The 19,410-nt window shown below is 44.5% G+C and overlaps 1 protein-coding gene across 1 annotated transcript in view; it reads right to left on the bottom strand.

Annotated features, from left to right (window-relative positions):
- The window catches only part of asph (aspartate beta-hydroxylase), a 34,271-nt gene that overhangs the window by 8,697 nt on the left and 6,164 nt on the right, over positions 1 to 19,410 (bottom strand). Inside the window, exons 2-3 of the mRNA XM_068749070.1 lie at positions 15,198 to 15,359; positions 13,857 to 13,925 (exon numbers count right to left, since the gene is read on the bottom strand). Coding sequence (XP_068605171.1) covers positions 13,857 to 13,925; positions 15,198 to 15,359 — 231 coding nt within the window. The remainder of the gene's footprint in view (positions 1 to 13,856; positions 13,926 to 15,197; positions 15,360 to 19,410) is intronic.

The following is a 19,410-nucleotide window of genomic DNA, read 5'->3' as shown; positions in this document are numbered from 1 at the left end:
TCCTCCCTCAAACCATCTGTCTTCCCTGGCTAACACCTGGGCATTGCTGTCCGCAAAGAACTGTCCAGTTTCTTTCAGGTGCAGGTGGACAGCTGAGTCCACAGTACACTCCATTGAGGACAGTAATGTCCAGGTTTTAGCTAAGGAAGACAGAGGTCAATACTGCATTGTATGTTGACCTCTGTCCCCCAAATCCACAACCCCCAGCAACACCTGGGTGCATCTCACCCAAACAGCTCACCTGAGGGTGGGGGGACAACACCGACTCTTCACCTTACGGATGCTAGTGACTCCCGAGGGTTCGTTAGCCAGGTTTCATGATTGCCTTGGTGATTTCAATTCTCTTTGTTTCCTGCTCCAACAGGAGTATAATGATCTGCAGCCTCGACCAGTCATTCAGAAATGAAGAAGCCTCTTGGATGAGAGGTTAAACACCTTCAATCAAACTTGAACAAGTCCAGTTGACTGTTTGTTTTTTGCTCTTTGTGATTTGAATCAATACCAAAATCTATGGATTGTTCCTCGGTGCGTGCACTCCCGCTACCAAAAATATATCATCTATCAAAATCTAAGGATAAAATATTAGAGTAGAAAACATTACCTCCTCTGCAGAGGTAATAAGGAAATCTGCTGTGTGAGGTCTGCCAGTAGAAAGCAATCTTGTGGTGCGTAAAATGTTTCTAGTGCAGTAAACGTTCACAATTGTGAACTACAACAAAACATGGATCTCACCTACGTTGCACATATTAATTGCCTTAGTAATTTATTGTAATTTATGTAATCTATTGTCATTCATTGTCATTTTGCATCAGTGGTGTAATTTATTTTAGATTGTTTGTTTGCATCGGCGGTGTAAAATCATTTTATTTTTCTAATGTTACTTTGCATCAATGAGTTATTGAATATTGGTTTCATTTTTATTTGTATTGTTAAATTTGTATTGTTAATTGTGGATGATTTATGTACGAAGGACTTTCAACGGAAACAAGACCGCAAGGGGTTTTTAGAAATGCTCCTCTTAGACAGGATGTGTGACTGTACTTGTACTGTAATACATGCTACTGTTTGACTGTACTTGTACTGTAATACATGCTACTGTGAGACTGTACTTGTACTGTAATACATGCTACTGTTTGACTGTACTTGTACTGTAATACATGCTACTGTGAGACTGTACTTGTACTGTAATACATGCTACTGTGTGACTGTACTTGTACTGTAATACATGCTACTGTTTGACTGTACTTGTACTGTAATACATGCTACTGTGTGACTGTACTTGTACTGTAATACATGCTACTGTGTGACTGTACTTGTACTGTAATACATGCTACTGTGTGACTGTACTTGTACTGTAATACATGCTACTGTTTGACTGTACTTGTACTGTAATACATGCTACTGTTTGACTGTACTTGTACTGTAATACATGCTACTGTTTGACTGTACTTGTACTGTAATACATGCTACTGTGAGACTGTACTTGTACTGTAATACATGCTACTGTGTGACTGTATTTGTACTGTAATACATGCTACTGTGTGACTGTACTTGTACTGTAATACATGCTACTGTGTGACTGTACTTGTACTGTAATACATGCTACTGTGTGACTGTACTTGTACTGTAATACATGCTACTGTGTGACTGTACTTGTACTGTAATACATGCTACTGTGTGACTGTACTTGTGCCCTAACACTCTATCTAATAAATATATTCATTCATTCAGATTCATTCAAATGAACAGTTCAGGCTTCTTGGGTAGAAACTACTCTAGGTTCAATCCTTTTAATTAAACTTGAGAAAATGAGCAAACAAATGACATTCCCCCATTACTGAGCAGAGGGACGGTTGAAAACAACCCAGACAGACAACACCTAAAAAGCCTGACTGCAGCAGAACATACTAGTACCTATAAACTGAGAAGTACAGTCCCTCGATATAATGCAGTTCATCTTCCGCAACTTCGCTGCTTCGCGGAGTTTTAATGCAATTTTTCAGATTTTATTTTTTGCACTTGAACGCACCTTGAAACGGCGCAAGATGAAGGGGCGCGGCCGGAGGAACTGTGAAATACGCGCTAGTCGCTATTAATAACTTCTCATGTGCTCAACCTCGTAGGTTGATCATTAAAATTAAATTTGTTATTTCTAAAAGCTATCATGTTTATTTGTTAAGCGTTTGTTTTATAGCGCTCTTATTCTCTGTAAAAAGAGGCTTTTATTTTGTAGGAGCATAAACGTCACGTCCCTTTTGGGTTTTGTTTCTTCCTGTTGATACATGTAGCCGCTGCCGTTCCGCTGTGCTAAGCTATCCAATAAAGCAGCATGAGAGGCTAAAGACAGCACGAGTAGAATATTTGTTCTTCTGCACTCCAAGCGGCTCTTTCCTCGACCTGCACGCCTTAACATTATTAACAGGAAAACGTTTACTGTACGTACTATATATTTATATTCCTCAAACAAATGTTTAGTTCTGAAAAGGTTTTGATCTTTGGTTTCATTCTATAATACTGAAACAATCTATTTAGATTAATGCCTGACTGTTAAACGTGTATAAAGTGTGTGGTGAGGGGTTTTACAGCCTTAAAACATTCATGTACATGTATAATAATTAAAAAATAAAGATTACTACATTGCGGATTTCACTTATTTTTAGACAATTGACAAGTAGACTGGTTATGAAAAACAAACTCCAGCCAAAATAATAAATTGCTTTTTGTTGTTCAATATGCATTCATTTCTTTACATTTAATTGAGTTAAAGTGTCATACTGGAAGCAAATTTAAAGAAGAGTCCAGAGTAAATTTGAACAGGATTATTTTTAATATATTGATGAATGGCTGAGTAAATCAAGACTGAGTACAATTCAGAAACAAGAGACAATCAGAGACTGCAGACCCCGCCTCCAAAAGACTATTGGATCTTGCGAGACAGTAAACAGGGCTTCCGGATCAGAGGGGCCAAACCTGCTCTAGCTTGCTGCTCCGGAACGGGAACAGATACAACTACAACTGTAACACATATGAAACTAGAATGAATTATGAGTGTGCACGCCAGATCTGAAGTCTCTAGCTCCAAAACTGAGGTCAGGATGGACTCCTGAAAAATGTTGATTTTAGAATGAAAATTAGCTCTCAGATCCGGATTGTGATCCGGATCCGGCCGGAATTAGTCCTGGTCATTGACCTTTAAGGAGTACTTATGTGTGATTTATTTCAGATCCATACCGCCATGCATTTTGAAGAAATTAAGAAAAATGTCAAAAAGTGCCCTATCTCGCAATGTTAAAGAATCCTTTAAAACATTCTAGAATCTGGATCCAGATCCGGATCAACGCCATTCTCGGGGAGGACCGAGCCACGGACACAACCTTGCTTGTGTAAAAATATCAAGCCGATTGGGTTACTAGTTTTTGAAGTATGCGCACGGACAGACACAGACAAGCAGACCCAATTGCAATACCCTAAGTCTAGAATAAATGTACTGAGGATCATTTATATGTATCATATATGTAGCTGACAGAATGGGACAATGGAGCAGCTGCTCCAAGAACAAATCGTCTTTGCACATTGTGTTATTTAGTATTGATGGCTGTTTGTGTTCGATATTTTGTGCCTGACTTATTCCCCAGACCAAACCCTGCTTCGCCCAATCACACGATGTTTCGCTCACCCTTTATGGGTGTGGAATGCTCCACCTCTGCTGCAGGAAGATACGAGTAGTGAGGATTCAGACACTTCGTCGCACAGCCTGTGAAACTATCAGTCTCGTTGCAAACTTCTAATCAATGAAAAGGCAGACGACTGTCAATTTGTTTCCTGAACTTTCTTGGTCCTCGTCACATAAAAGAACTCACCATTGATGTGCTCACATTTTTAGTATTTCCTTTTATTTGTACTGAAAACGTTTTCATGAAGTCTTACGTTTCAGAGCGTTCCTGAGTATGTGCAGCCACAGCACAAGGATTGGCATCATCAATAACGTTACGGTCTAGTTCTTGCGGATATAAAAAATGCAGCTTGTTCGTTGAGTTATTGGGGAGTCCAGTCGGTGAACGTCAGAATGGGAGAGACCACAGAGGGGAGACTGGAGGCATGTTAAATCCAGTGTGCAGCAGCAATTTGCCAGAGTGAAATTATAAAGTAGAGCTGCTGGCCGTCCAGACTTTGGGACAACTGCCTTATTTCAGTCGCTCTGAAGTCATTGGTTGTGGAGGCCGACTATGACGAACTTCTGCCCCTGACTTCTATCACCTTTTGAGCCTTGTCTTCTGTCTCTTCCCTCATCCTCGTCCTCATCCTCTTCTTCTTCATGTGCCCCCACAATTCCTACCAAGGTACTGTGCTCCTCCTCCTCCTCCTCCATGGTCTCCAAGGGGTTTATCAGGCCGTACAGGAAAGTGAAGAACCCGTTAAACCAATCAGATCTTCTCGCCTCCACTGCTTCTAACCAATCCAGAACCTCGGATTCACCTTTACCATCACCCTCACTGGTCAAGCCTATGCAAACGGGGAAGGGGGGACAAAAGAATGGAAGCAAGGCAGAAAGAGATGGAATGGAAGTGGAAAAACTAATGAACACAGAAATAAAGGTGGATCAAATCAGAAAAACAATGTAATGAAATAAAGTAGGAAGGAAGAAGGGAAAGAAATAAGAAGGTAAGAAGTTATATGCATAGGTATGAAGTGAAGGACCTAAGCAGGCTTCATCATAAGCAGTTGGGACGTAGACTGCCTGCATATCATAAGTTCACTCACTTCGTGTCTGTGAGAGCCAGTAATTTTATTCATCACTTGCATTTGTCATTAGGGCTTGAAATGATCCCTCAGATAGATAGTGCTTCAATTTCTCATTGAATTATGTGCCTGTTTAAACCCTAACAACACAGCTCACTACTACTCTGTGCTACAACTCGGCCCGCCGCCATCGATTATTTAAGTCATTGATTAATCTATCGAATAATTTATTTGATTAATTGAGTAATCGGAAAAAAAGCAATAAAGTGGTTCATAATGTTTTTAAGAGGTATAAAAAGAAACAAATATTAATGCTTGCAATACTATTGACATTAATTAGCCATATTTTACATATGATGATGATGAATATATTTATTAGAATGTTGGAGTACAAGTACAGTCTCACAGTAGCATGTATTACAGTACAAGTACAGTCAAACATCCTGTCTAAGAGGAGCATTTCTAAAAAGCCCTTGCGGTCTTGTTTCTGTTGAAAGTCCTTCGTACATAAATCATTGAAATTTAACAATACCAATAAAACCAATATTACCGTAATTCCCGGTGTACAAGCCGCTACTTTTTTCCAATATTTTGAACCTTGCGGTTTATGCAACGACGCGGCAAATTTACATATATTTTCCCACTTTTGTTACGAGCCGTGTTTCGTTAAAGCTTATTTATTTTCGTTACAAAATTAACGCCCGCCCGCCCGGAGGGAAAGCCCCGCTTGCGCGTAGCTGGGGAGATCTGCGAGAAGGGCCCGGCGCGCGTCCAGAGTCGCCGCCGCCGGACCGCCGTACCCGGTCCCCGCCGCCTGTCCGCCATCCGCACCCACCCCCTCGACCTCCCGGGCGTGCCCACCCCTGCCGCACTACGCTCCCGCGGACGGAGGATGAGGGGCACGGGGGCAAGGGGGACGGGGACACCTCGCCAGGCGGGCGCGCCGTGCAGCCCCCGACGGGCGGAGAGGGGAGGGCGACGGGGCGACTGCTCCCCCAGCCGCGGCTCAAGCCCAGCCCCGCTTCGCACCCCAGCCCGACCGACCCAGCCTTTAGAGCCAATCCTTATCCCGAAGTTACGGATCTGATTTGCCGACTTCCCTTACAGCTACCTTGATCTAACATGCCAGACGCTGTTCACCTTGAAGACCTGCTGCGGATATCGTTACGAGCCGTGTTCCGTTAAATATCATTTGTCTCAATGCACTTGCGGCTTACGAATATGTGCGGCTTATTTTGGTACAAAATATATATATTTTTTAATTCAGTGGGTGCGGCTTTTTCACAGGTGCGCATAATAGTTCAGCAATTACGGTAAATTACTCAATTGATGCAAAATAACAAAAAAATTACACCACAGATGCAAAATAGCAATAAATTACAAAGACACATAATATGTACAACGTAGGTGGACAAAAAAAAAGGGAGGGGGGTTGTTCCGGAGAGAGTCGTGATGACTATCTCCGTTTCTGTCCCCCTGAAAGGTGTATTTTTAGGGCCGTTTTGAAGGAGGCCAAAGAGGTGCATGTTTTGAGGGCAGGAGTCAAACAGTTCCACCCTTAGGGGGCAGTATTGTCAAAAGATGATTTACCCATGTTAGTCCTGTAGGAGGGGGTAATCAGGTTGTTGTTTGAGCTCCCTCTAGTGTTGTGGCTGTGGAGGTGTTTATTCAGGTATGCAGGGATTGAGGGGACTGAGGGCAGAGCTGCATTGACTATTTTAAATGCCAATCCCATTTTGAGCTGTTTAACCCTGTCTTCTACCCTGAGCCATTTTAGGCTAGCAAAATGTCCAGGAAGAAGGTGGGTCATGGGCCCCAGATTGAGGAGTAGCCGAATCAGTTTGTTTTGGGAGGTTTGGAGCCCGGTTTTCAGGGACATTTTGATGTTGGAATACCAGGAGGTGCTAGCATAGTCAAAGAGGGGCTGAACGAGGCTCCAGCAAGAGTCCGGAGACAAAAGCAGACATTCTGCCCAAAAATCTTGTTCTCTGATTGACTTTTTTGATCACCTTAGTTGCCATACTATCGCCAGACAGGTATTTGTCAAGAACACAGCCCAAATAGGTAATCTCTTCTTTGCTGGAGATTACTGTATTATCGACTGTGACCTTGAAATCATCAACATTTATCTCACTTAGAGAGTGTTTAGACCCAAAAAGAATCGATTCGGTTTTTCCAAGATGTAGTGACAGTTTGTTATCGGTAAGCCAAGTACGGATTCTGGTGACCTCAGAGCTGAGAGCCTCCTCAACCTGCACTTTGTCCTCTCCCGAAATCAGGAGTGCTGAGTCATCAGCAAACAGGAACAATTTGCAGTTACAGGCAGCATTCATGTCGTTAATGTATAGGAGGAACAGTAACGGTCCTAGAATGCTGCCTTGAGGAACCCCACAGCTCACCGGGAGGGACGAGGACAAGGTTCCGTTCATGTCCACCATTTGTTCTCGTCCAGTTTACTGATTCAAGACTCAAGATACTTTATTATCATTATGCAAACATAATAAAATCGTGAGAAGGCCCACGGCTTAAGGCACACATCATAACATAATCAAATCAAAAACTAAATTCTCTCTTAAAGGAACAATATATATATACTAGGGGTGGGACATTAACGCGTTAATTACACTTAATTAATAAGAAGGACGTTAATTAATTCAAAATATTAACGCATTTTAACGCAGTTTGCGTGTCAAAACACCCGGAACGTTTGTCAGTTCACCATGTTCTGGTACGCCACTTATACTGACGCACACAGTCCCAGGCTGGCTTGGGGACGAATGGAGACGGGAGAGAGTACTTTTGTAATGTATTTGGTCCGTGCCTGGATTCCGTAGTCACGTGATGACGTAGGCACGTTAGCTTGTTGTGTGCGTCGATGTAGCATGTAGTTCCGTGACTGACTGCGCCTCATTAAAAGATAAGTTTGTTCCTGAATCTGCCTCCTCCTTCCTACATCCGTAGAGGTGAGAGACAAACAACTCTGCTGGACGGTAAATTCATTTTCAAAAAACGACCAGATGGGAGAATAGACAAAGCCACCGTGTACTGCAAACTATGCAAAAAAGAGTTTGCCTACCACAGAAGTACTTCGCAGCTAGCACAGAAACGGCTCGCGCTAGCGGTTCTGGTCAGCAGCAACTTGACCAAATGACAAATGGATTTAGACGGAAAATGAGCAAGTCAACGTCGGAAACACTGACGAATTCACTCGCAAAGTGGGTTGCCAAAGACCGTAGACCGCTATCAGTGGTAGAAGACAAAGGTCTACAAGATGTGCTACGGATAGCTGCGTGTGATGAAACCTTTGAAATGCCGTGCAGAAAGACTATTTCAAGCAAAATTCTTAAACTGTACCTTTGTTTACAATTTTGAAATGAAATGAAATTACCAGCCATTAAATGAGCTTCAGTTAAAAGTCATGTCTGTGTGTATTATTTGATAAGTCGTCCAATACAATTTATTTGCAGAAAAAAATGTTGCTTTTGAGGAAATTATGGTCATGCGATTAATTTTGATTAATTAATTACAAAGCATATAGTTAATTAGTTTAAAAAATTTAATCAAGTCCCAGCACTAATATATACACACAGAGAGAGTGAGAATCACAGGCAGTAGTGCAAAATAGCAGCAGCAGCAACAGGACCGGCATAAAGTGCAAAATAGCAGCAGCAGCAACAGGACCGGCATAAAGCGTCCCAGATCACTACAAGGGAACGACTGCTTTCACAGCTCGGGGGAAGAAGCTGTTCCTGAGCCTCGCTGTGCTGCTTCTTATTGTCCTGAACCGCCTCCCTGATGGGGGCGGGACAAACAGTCTGTGGCCCGGGTGGGTGGGGTCTGTGGGCGGGACAAACAGTCTGTGGCCCGGGTGGGTGGGGTCTGTGGCGATGTGTCTGGCCCTCCTCTGGACTCTGGAGGTGTAAACAGAGTCCAGATCAGGCAGACGGTGACCCACAATCCCCTGAGCTGTCCTCACCACCCGGGATAGGTCCTTCCTGTCCTGCGCCGTGCAGCTGCCGTCCCACACGGTCGCACTGAGACACAGGATGCTCTCTATCGTGGCCCGGTAAAAGTCTTCAAGCAGCACAGAGGAGAGTCCAGCCCGCTTCAGCTTCCTGAGGAAGAAGAGCCGTTGCTGGGCCTTCTTCACCAGGTGTCTGGTGTTGAGTGTCCAGGAGAGGTCAGAGGAGATGTGGATGCCCAGGAATTTAATGTTCTCCACACGCTCCACTGCTTCCCCTCGTATGCACAGGGGGGCGTGTTCAGTCCTCCTGGACCTCCTGTAGTCCACTATGACCTCCTTGGTCTTGCTGGTGTTCAGAACAAGGCTGTTCCTCGAGCACCACAGCATCAGGTTCTGGACCTCCTCTCTGTAGTGGGTCTCATCGTTGTTGGAGATGTGACCCACCACGGTGGTGTCGTCAGCAAACTTCACAACCATGTTTGTGGAGTGGATGCAGAGCAGGGCTGAGAACGCAACCCTGGGGGGTCCCAGTGTTCAGGATCAGAGGGGAGGATGTGGTGTCTCCTATCCTCACCACCTGGGGCCGGTTGCTGAGGAAGTCCCTGACCCAGGAGCAGAGCGGTGGAGACAGTCCCAGGCTGTGGAGCTTCAGAGCCAGCATGTCCGGTGGGACGGTGTTAAAAGCTGAACTGAAGTCCACAAACAGCATCCTGACGTAGGTGTTAGGCTGCTCCAGGTGAGTCAGGGCCGAGTGCAGTGTCAGCGAGACGGCGTCCTCCGTGGAGGGGTTCCCCCTGTAGGCGAACTGCAGGCTGTCCAAGCCAGCAGGGACGGCGTCCTTGATGTGTTTAAGGAGGATCCTCTCGAAGCACTTCATCTCCACCGGAGTCAGAGCAACAGGGCGGTAGTCGTTGAGGCAGGAGACGGATGATTTCTTGGGTAGACGTGTGCGGCCAGTTGGTCAGCACACGTCTTCAGTGTCCGGCCTGACACGCCATCTGGTCCCGCAGCCTCGTTGGTGTTGATCCTCCTCAGGGCTGAGGAGACCTGGTGCAGCTGCAGTCCGGTCGGCGCGGAGCAGCGAGCGTCCCGCTAGCTCCACCTCTGCGTCGGGGATGTTGGCGTCCAGCCAGGTCTCGGTGAAGGTCGCCACGCAGCTATCGGTCCGGTTTGAGACGATCCTCAGCCGTATTTCGTCCATCTTGTTGACGAGCAACCTGGCGTTGGCGAGGAAGATGCTGGGTAGCGCCGGCCTGTGTGGGTTAGCACGTAGCCTAGCACGCACGCCGCCCCGCTTACCCCGCTTTTGTTTACGGTATCTTCTTCGCCTCCTCGGCCACAGAGGGGGGATAGTGGGGGGCTCTGACGTTCGATGGAGCTCGGAAGGGAAAAAATCCAAAATTCATCCAAGGTTCTGTACGGGTTCTGACCCGAACAGCTGTTATGGGTGCTATCTTATCGATTAGACAGAAATGCAGATTTAAAGGAAGACCAGGTCCCCTCGACAGAGGCGGAGTTTAAAGTTTCAGACCAATCAGTTTCCTCCAGCGCTGTTGTTAGAGCTTCTGGGGAGTAATGCTTCATGGTTCTGCAGTTTATTGTGGTATGGCAATGGGCTGCAGGTCTATGAATTTTTCGAGTGCAGAAGATCATGTTGTGATCACTTAGACTGCACTCGATGACACCACTGTTTTTGATCCTAGATTTGTCCGATGTCAGGATTAGGTCTATGATGGTTCTAGAGGTGGTGCTTATCCTTGTAAATTGCTGAATCAGCTGGGTAAAGTTATGCAGATTACAGAAGCTGCTGAAGGATTTGAAAGTGGGAGTGTCTTTCCGATGGACATTGGTGTTACAATCTCCTATCAGAATGACCTCCGAGCTTCCCAAGCCGATCACATGCTTCTCCAATAAATCATAGAATGAATTTTGGTCTGGGGGTCTGTACACTGCGCCAATGACCAGAGGTTTAGCTCTGGGATAAATGATCTTTACCCAGACAGACTCTGTGTCTGTTCCTAGTTCTGGTAGAACGGTGAAGTTGAGGTCTGATCTGACATAGATGCAGACCCCGCCCCCATGACGGTCCCTGTCCTTCCTGATAACAGTGTATCCCTTAATCTCAATCTCAGTGTCTTTACAAGAATCATCCAGTTTGGTTTCAGAAAAGGAGAGAAATCCAGCCTTACGTTGCCAAACATCGATGTTAACACCCTGTGTATGAAATGATTATACGCACACAAAATGAATCAGACAGACAACCTTCGACACTTTACCGGCCGGCCCAATGAAAATGAAATAATAACTGTAACAATGTTAAGCTGTTCACGTTGAGATGAATAATGTTCATCATGTTATTCATATCCTCCATGGAGTAGAAGGCTTTGTCATTCACCGTCTCCGCGGGGATGCTGGGGGGAGGAGGGGGTATCGGTGAGGGGTTATTGTCCACAGGTTCGCCGATTGGGGTAGGGAGGGGCGGGTGGGGAGCTGGGGTGGCGGTATCGTTCGTAAACAAAGGGAATGGCCAACCTGGGGGGTGCAGATGTTGTTTTCAGGCGTTGCGTCGTGACGAAAAATTCCTGAGTAATAATCCACGTTTCCGAGGCCTCTGCTCGATGTGACCTCGCCTGTGTTACCAGGCTGGGGAGGGAAGCCCCCACCGTCAACGTGACGTATCTGCGCCGGGGGAATTCCGTGACGTGCCGTCGCGCCTTGGCTGCGTTCCTTGGAGCGAAATGCCGGAAGTGAGAACAGGAAGAACGCTTGCGCTGCTCCTTCTCCGGCTTGCTGCTGGGGGGGTACGGCGGCGGGCGATGCGGTGTTGGACCGGGTTGTCTGCGGGAGGTTGGGCGTGTCCTCGGTGCGTCTTCCACGCGCAGCTGCTCCACGTGTTGCTGCTCCAGATGTTGTGAGCGGTGATGAAGCCTGAGTCGAACGGAGTCTCCGTAGAAGTTGAATATGCGTCTCCAGGTCCCGGGTTTGGGTGTATATTTCCAGACAGAAGTAGACTCAAACAAATGATTTTCCTTACTGTCCTTCCGTCCAGATGGTGCTTCCACTCGCCCAGAGTTTTAAAATGCGCCGAAGTAGCAGTGCACGGAAAAGGTCAATTTTTTCCGATATCCTCGGTAAAAGTACTTCCTGGGACTCGATGAAAATTAATCCCTGTAAAATTGCCGCATAGATCAGCACAAAATAGTTCAAATTGTTTAGGATGGTTTTCAGAAGAAGATGCTGCTTTCTCTTGTAGAGCAGTGATCGAGGTGGAATGCAGGAGCTCGCCGGGAGCTCAGCAGCGGTGCGACCGCTCTCACCGACCATCCTGTCACCTGCTTTGGACAGTTTCTTTTGTTTTCTTTGGGCTCCTTCCTCCCTCATCGTCGTTCTTTTCTCCGTCTTTCTACGTGCTCTTGACAGTGTTCACTCTGCTTGCTCTGCTCTTTCCCATGGACGGGCTCGTGCAGAAACAAGCTTTCCTTGAGTTCCGGGCGACGCTCCAACAGTTTCTGGCTGATTTTATTACGCAACACTAATTAAACGAATCCTTGAGGCAACAGAATTGAATTGGAAGGTTTTTTCTAATCGAATTACTCGATTTCATCGATGAATCGTTGCAGCACCAGTTGCAACACACTGTTTCCTCTGTTGCTGTGAGGTCATGAGTGCAAGGTGTGGCCTGCAAAGTAAGTCATGGAGGAAAAAGAAGTGTAGTGTCTGTACTCAATGCAGCAGCACCTTAAACTAAAGCACCCAGTAGTTAGCCATCCAATCCACAGAGCAGACTGGACAACAGATAACGTGAACTGACCAATCACAGTAGCAGTTCACATAAATTGGTGGACCATCAGATGGCCTTGAAGCAATCTGGCAAACCGTCCGGTGCCTCAGGAGGGGAAAGTGGTACGCCACCTCACCGTTTACAGTGGAGGCGGGGATCTGCTGACCTTGACCGGGGACATCGTCAGACGATGGAAAGAACAATTCAAGGGTCTCCTCAATCCTTTTACCATGTCTTCTTTGAAGGAAGCAGCGGGGAGAGTGCCTCTGGACTGGCAGACTGGGATGGTGGTTCTCCGTTTCAAGGAGGAGCGCACGGTGTGCTCCAACTACAAATCACACTCCTCATCCTCCCAGGGAAAGCATATTTGAGGGTGATGGAGGAGGATTAGACCAATAGTCAAACAATGCGATTTTTGTGCCGGGCGTGGAACACTAGATCAACTCTACATCCTCCATCGGGTGCTTGAAGGTTCATGGATGTTTGTCAAACAGTCGACATGTGTTCTGTTGATTTGGAGAAGGTTGGAGAAGGCGTTTGGCAGCGTCGCTGCTAGTATCTTGGTGGGGGTGGTCCGGGAGTCTGGGGTCCGGGGCCCTTTGCTGACGGCTGTCCAGTCCCTGTACGGTCAAAGTCCGAGCTTGGTTCGGATTGGCGGCAGTTTTCAAACATGATCCAGGTGCATGTTGGACGCCGGCAGGGCTGCCCTTTATCACCGGTTCTGTTTATAACTGTTCTGGACGGATCTTGATGACATTTTCAGGAAATGTTGGGAATGTTACTGGATCGGTTTGAAATTTTTGGTAACACTTCAGTCAATGGAGTTTCAAAATTTGTTCCAAAATATCTCGGTTGATTATTGACCAATGTTGAATTTTACACGGTCATGTAGGGGGGAGCTCTATCTCACCACCACCAAATCTGGATCGGATCCAGAATTCAAAGAAAAAAGATAAAATTTTAACATTTTATGGATTCAGTTAAAAATACACATCAACTCTGATATACTTTTCATGGCTGGTGTATAAATATACCAAGTACAATTTAGAACCTTTTTGTGATGAAGATGTGATCACCATGTGGACGGTGTAAATCTAACTAGGAGGGGGATGAGCTGCTCGGCGGAGGTCTACGCTCGGAGTGTTTTTTTTGTTTTTACTGATCGGATTCTCAGACGTGCGAAACGAAGCCAACTTGCCATTCCTTGTCAATAACAAAGACATGTCCTGTATCATCTCCCTTCAACCAGGTACCTTGTCATTTATGACGTTTTCCAGATGCTGGTGACAAACCGCTTCCTTTGCTTACTTTCTGCAGGACACAGAGCAACACTTGCATCAATTGTAATATGTCATGGAGGAATCTACTTGCCTAGAAGAACTTTGGCATCCTCAACATCAAAATCTCCATCGCCGTCTGTGTCGTACCGCACCAGTTTACCTACAGGAGCAGCAAACATGCAGACTGAATGTTTGTTCACACATTCATCACTGTACATTCACAGACATGCATTCATCAAATGGAGACTTCAAGAAATGGACAAAGCTTACAGAAAGAATTATTGAACTCTAAATCTCACATTCAACTCTTTGTATGGTGCAAACTGTAAAGTATTAATAACTTAATTTGCATCCGATTCAACACTTGCACTCATTTTCATAGTACATTAATACCTCTTGATTGAAACACAGTGTAGATCATAACTGCTTACAAGTTACCTGTTGTCACAACACTTAATGTGCAGCATTGTAGTGAAGACTGATAAGGTTTTTTTTTTAATGTACTATGAAAATGAGCATTTTATGTGTATCTTTAATCATGTTATGAAGCAGGCTAATCTACAGCTATCTACATGCAGCCTTGTAACGTCTGCTGTAAAATACAATTAAATAAATGTTGTGTAATGCGTACAGTGACATAAACACAATATAGAATTAAAGCCGCAAGCGGCGTTGTAGGCCCTCGCCGGCCGACAGGCCGTTGAGCTGACCCGCCGACGCACGCCGCTTTTGTGTTTAGAGTGTTTAGAGTGTTTAGATTTGAGCTGCATGAGTAGCTCACAGTTTAGTCAAATCGCTATTTGGATTATATGGCCATCTGCCGTCAGGAGTTTTGAAGTTTCAATCCAATATGGTCGCCTTCCTGTGTGTCTGGGGGCGTGGCCATAACAATATGTTTTTTATGCCCTGACTTGACGCATGTCTGTACCGAATTTCGTGGCTGTCCGACAAAGTTGGCGTCGGACCCCTCTCCATAGGCCCAATGTATTTTGACTTTTGTAGGTGGCGCTGGCGCGCCACTTTTTCATGCCCAATTTTGAAACACATAAAATAATTAATTTTTCGCCGGTTCCGAGCTTGGTTCAAAGTTTGGTGAGTTTTCGTTTCTCTATTTGCAGCGAGTTTGGTGATGACTTTTTTTTTGCAGCACGTTCCTCTTTTTGTACCTCGCTTAGACTTGTGTTTGAGTTTGTGAATTTGCATCGTTTTTGTAATTGAAGCCTTTTTCTTCATGAAGTGCGTTTGGCGTAACTGAGGTGTTGTGAAGCAAACTGTCAGGTACACACATGCGCATAAAGGTACAACTGGAGTTACGCACTCCAAATTTCTGCCACGCATGCGTACGAGTTACGTGCACCCCTGGTCATAAAGTAGACATCAGAGGATAAGAACACGGCTAGCTCTTCTAATGTATGTGTTGCAGAGTACTCACCAAGAACTCCCTGATAGTCGACGAGGTCAAAGTAAACCACAGCTACAGATGTCCAGACACCCAGCAGGGCCAGGACAATGAACCAGGTGAAGAAACTGCTGCTGCGGGACCCAGGAGCTGCCTTCTTCCCATTCTTATTGGCTGACTGAGTTTTAGTACCATCTGCAACCCAAAGACATTACACATTATGTTTAGTTCATTTGTGGCAGGAGCATGTTTTCTTGGAGGCCTCCTTTATTTGTATATTTTACATATAACTTAACGTCATTTGAGTGCAACATCCAGGGAAAATCTAAAAAGTCTCAACTGCATTCTACATTCTATGTCGCACATTCTTTGCGTGTGACTGATTTTATTAACATAATAAGCCGACAGACAATGCAGGAACATTGTGATTCTAGGAGACGTGGTATTTTCATACTTGATTTTGGATAAATCTGTCTTTATCTGCATTAATCCGTCGGGCCACACCCAGAAAGCTGTCAATAACATTTCACAATGCATGATGGGAGAAAATGGGGACACAAAGAATGAACATGTTGTGATGCATGATCTTAAAACAGACTCAGACACACAAAGAGCAGCGTTCACAGTGCAATTGCAAACTACATACAGTAATACTTCGACATGCGAGTGCTTTGACATCAAGCGTTCTGAGATACTGTTCTTTTCTCATCTCATGGAATATAAATCTGAGATACGAGCACACTTCCAGATGATCATGTTAAATGGCCAAATGGTGCGAGGGCTCCAAGCACGCTTCAGTCCTTCAGTGATTTTCACTATATCTGCGAGTATTCCTCATAAGTGATGGGTCCAAAGAAAGCGAGCAGTAAGGATGGCAGTGACGATGGAGATGAAGCACAAAATGATCGCTCAACATGACTGGGGTATCAAATCAAATCAAAGTACATCGACGATATGTACAATCCTCAAAGAGAAGGATGGCATCAAGAACACGATGCCTCCCAAAGGCAGAAATAGTATGTCTAAGTTTATGAAAGATACGAGTCCAACTCTCTCGCCCCCCGCGCTGCACACAACCGTTAGCACTATCGTCCGCCTCGAAGTTAATAGTAGTACAGTAGCACTACATTTTATGTTACAGTAATACTGTATATCATTGTGCGTGTGTCAATATAGCAATTAAAATGTTTTTTCCATTGTTACGAGAGTTGATTTGAGTGTTTTGTGATGGCCGGAATAACAGTTATTTTATATGGGAGAAATGTATTTGACATACGAGCAATTTAGGTATCACTGTATTTTAATTTGACATTAATTTAATGATCAAACGTTCAGGAACTGACTAAAAGGAAACAATCTATGAAATCTATAATCCAATTGAGATACATGCAAATCTCCAATATTTCTGGGGATTCTCGTTATCTGGGGTGTGCTGAGAATCAGTTTTATTTGTCTATTTGTGCAAAGATATGTCTTTGCACAAGTACTCTTGAAGACAGATATTGTGTCAAAGTTGCTGACCTTTTAGAGGACAAAGCACCTTAGGCTCCTTGCTACTACTTAAATACCTTGCAATTTAAGACGTATTTGTGTAAAGCTGACTAAAGACTAACAAACACTATACCGTATTGGCCCGAATATAACACGACCCCGGATATAATACGACCCCCTCTTTTTCAAGACTCAAGTTTGAGAAAATACTTTTTGAACACCGATTTCAATTTTTATACAGAAAATAATTACAGTATATCTGAAACAAATGATTATAACAATAAATTTGAGAGAAAAAGCATGTTATTTTGCCACATTCAAATCATGCAAAAACTGTCTATGTGACAGTTTTGTGAACTGAAAATGTGAACTAAAGTGCAATCACATTTGTAAATGAATGGCTTCTGGTTTTTAAAATGTAAATAAACCAATCTACTGTGATAAAACAACAAAATTGCAATAACTGCATTAACCATCAAAGTGAAGTCTAACTGGGGGGATCATTGCTCTCCAGCGCCTCCGGGGTTAACTTCCAGACCAGGCTGGGGACGAAGGCTGAAGCGCAGCAACACAAGATGGACGCCGGCCAGACGTGCTGAATCACTGAAGCTGCTTTATTTTACTTGCACTGTTAAACAAAACTCAGTCTCCTCCTATCGCTCGCATATCTCTGTCTCAGAGTTCTCTCTGTTGCTGCTCTGCGTGCTCTCTCTCTTTCTCTCTCACACACACTCGCTCGCTCCGGCGGGACACGCCCCAGCTGGATGCGCGCACACACACACACACACACACACACACATCCACACAGACACATCTCACCACATATGAAAAAGGAAAAACATCGCAATAAAATAATGATAGGCGTTCGCTTTGGCCTGGGGAGTTCAGTTCACCATTAGTTATAACGATATCTGGCGCCATCTAGTGTTCAGAATGGGTATAATGTCTAGACCCCGAATATAACACGACCCGACTTTTTCAGCCTAATTTCAATGCAAAAAACATCGTGTTATATTCGGGCCAATACGGTATACACCAACATACATCCAAAAAGTTGAGACCTTGGTTCCAAAGCCATAAAACTAGGGGCTGGCTAGACCAGTTTTCAGAACTCTAAGACCTTTTTTTAATGCTCTCTCAACCCAACTCAATCCTCTCTCAAAACAAAAAAGGTCAACACAATGACCTCCACACTCTTTTCAGCTCTCTTGACCATGAGCTGGACATTTCTCACCTTGCGCTTCAACCGCTATCACCGTGGCGATTGCTGTGGTGAACAGAGTGGTAAAGGGTTCAACTAGAGTGGCTGGACCACCCATCTATGCCAATCTGGGTGGTGGTAATGGAATAAGAAAAACTGGCAAAAAAAAAATTAAAAAGGTACATGCTGAGTGACAGGAGTAGCTCTGCTTCTTAGTCTCACCTCCTCACAGCTTCTTTCAGTCCCTCCCCTTCCCTCCTTCCTCCAACTCTTCCTCATCAGTCAGGAATCTTTTTCTCTTTTTTTCTGAGACTGCATGGCTCTGGGGGTCAAACACATCTATTTATATTTGCCATTAGAAGAGCTGCTCCTGACATATGCAGAAGAAAAAGGCTCTGACAGCTATATATGGATTGGCCCCAGTCCTCTGATTCTACATTACGTATATCAATTCTACATTTCATAGAATATCGAATTTGCTTCCTTCTGTGTCAAGAAATGAAACGACACAGATTCAGCAACAATAAAGCATTTCGTCCCAACACTTGGTTTTAACATTACTGACAGTCAACCTATTCTTAAAAAAGAAATAAAAAGGAAATAGCAGGCCGGCCCAGTGCCCCACCTGCACCCTGCACCCAACGCCTCACCCCCACCCCACCGTTCTTTGGAACCATAACTAAGGGCAAAAGAGAATAAATGCGCAAAAGAAACCGCACATGAAGCGAACGAATTGCACCGTCTTTTCCTATGGCAGGACGACTCAAACTGAAGCTACTCGGGTAAACACAGCCTTTGTTCGTGTGTGCTCGGTTTGCCTCACACCACTTGTGTGTTCAAAGTCCAAAAATGTGTTCACCTTCCAAGGCAGTTCTTCGACTATTGAATCGTTCAATAACCGAAGTTACCTTTAGAGCTGGGCGATAAATCAGACTTAACTTGATTGTCATCCCCCCCGTTTTTGCATGGAAATTTCCAATCCAACAGAAGGGTCTGCTTCAATCTGGGGGTAATCTTTGATCAGGACCTGTCCTTACAGTCCTAAGTAAAGCATATTTCAAGGACTGCGTTCTTTCACCTTCGCAATGTTTCAAAAATCAGGCACCTATTAACCCGACAAGATGCAGAAGAAGTTGTCCATGCTTTTGTGACTTCCAGACTGGATTACTGCAACTCCTTACTGTCCTTCTGGGTCCCAGAAGTGCACTTTGAGACTTGGCTGCCAAGTATAAAGTGTGATCTAAATAAAATCTATTATTATTATTCGTATCGGCTTATGCTTCAAAGTGTTGAATTTAACATTTATATAGTTATTTAGAGGAGAAATCAGAACATTGTGTATCACGATAAAGCTTACAAATATCGAGATATCGGTTTTAGGCCATATCGTGCAGCTCTTGTTACGTTTTTTGATTAAACTGTAAGCACCATCTGGTCACTTGACATGAACAGGGAGGAGCTGATTATTCTCGTTGAGAATCACCTGAATTATGTTTGTTATTCTAATGCTATTTTAACGTATTAGGTGAAGAAGAACAGGTTACTAAAGCAAGG

The sequence above is a fragment of the Brachionichthys hirsutus genome, chromosome 15 (genome assembly GCF_040956055.1).
Source record: "Brachionichthys hirsutus isolate HB-005 chromosome 15, CSIRO-AGI_Bhir_v1, whole genome shotgun sequence".
Lineage (NCBI taxonomy): Eukaryota > Metazoa > Chordata > Actinopteri > Lophiiformes > Brachionichthyidae > Brachionichthys > Brachionichthys hirsutus.
Note: the sequence above shows the minus strand (reverse complement) of the source record. Positions and strands in the feature narration are given on the sequence as shown.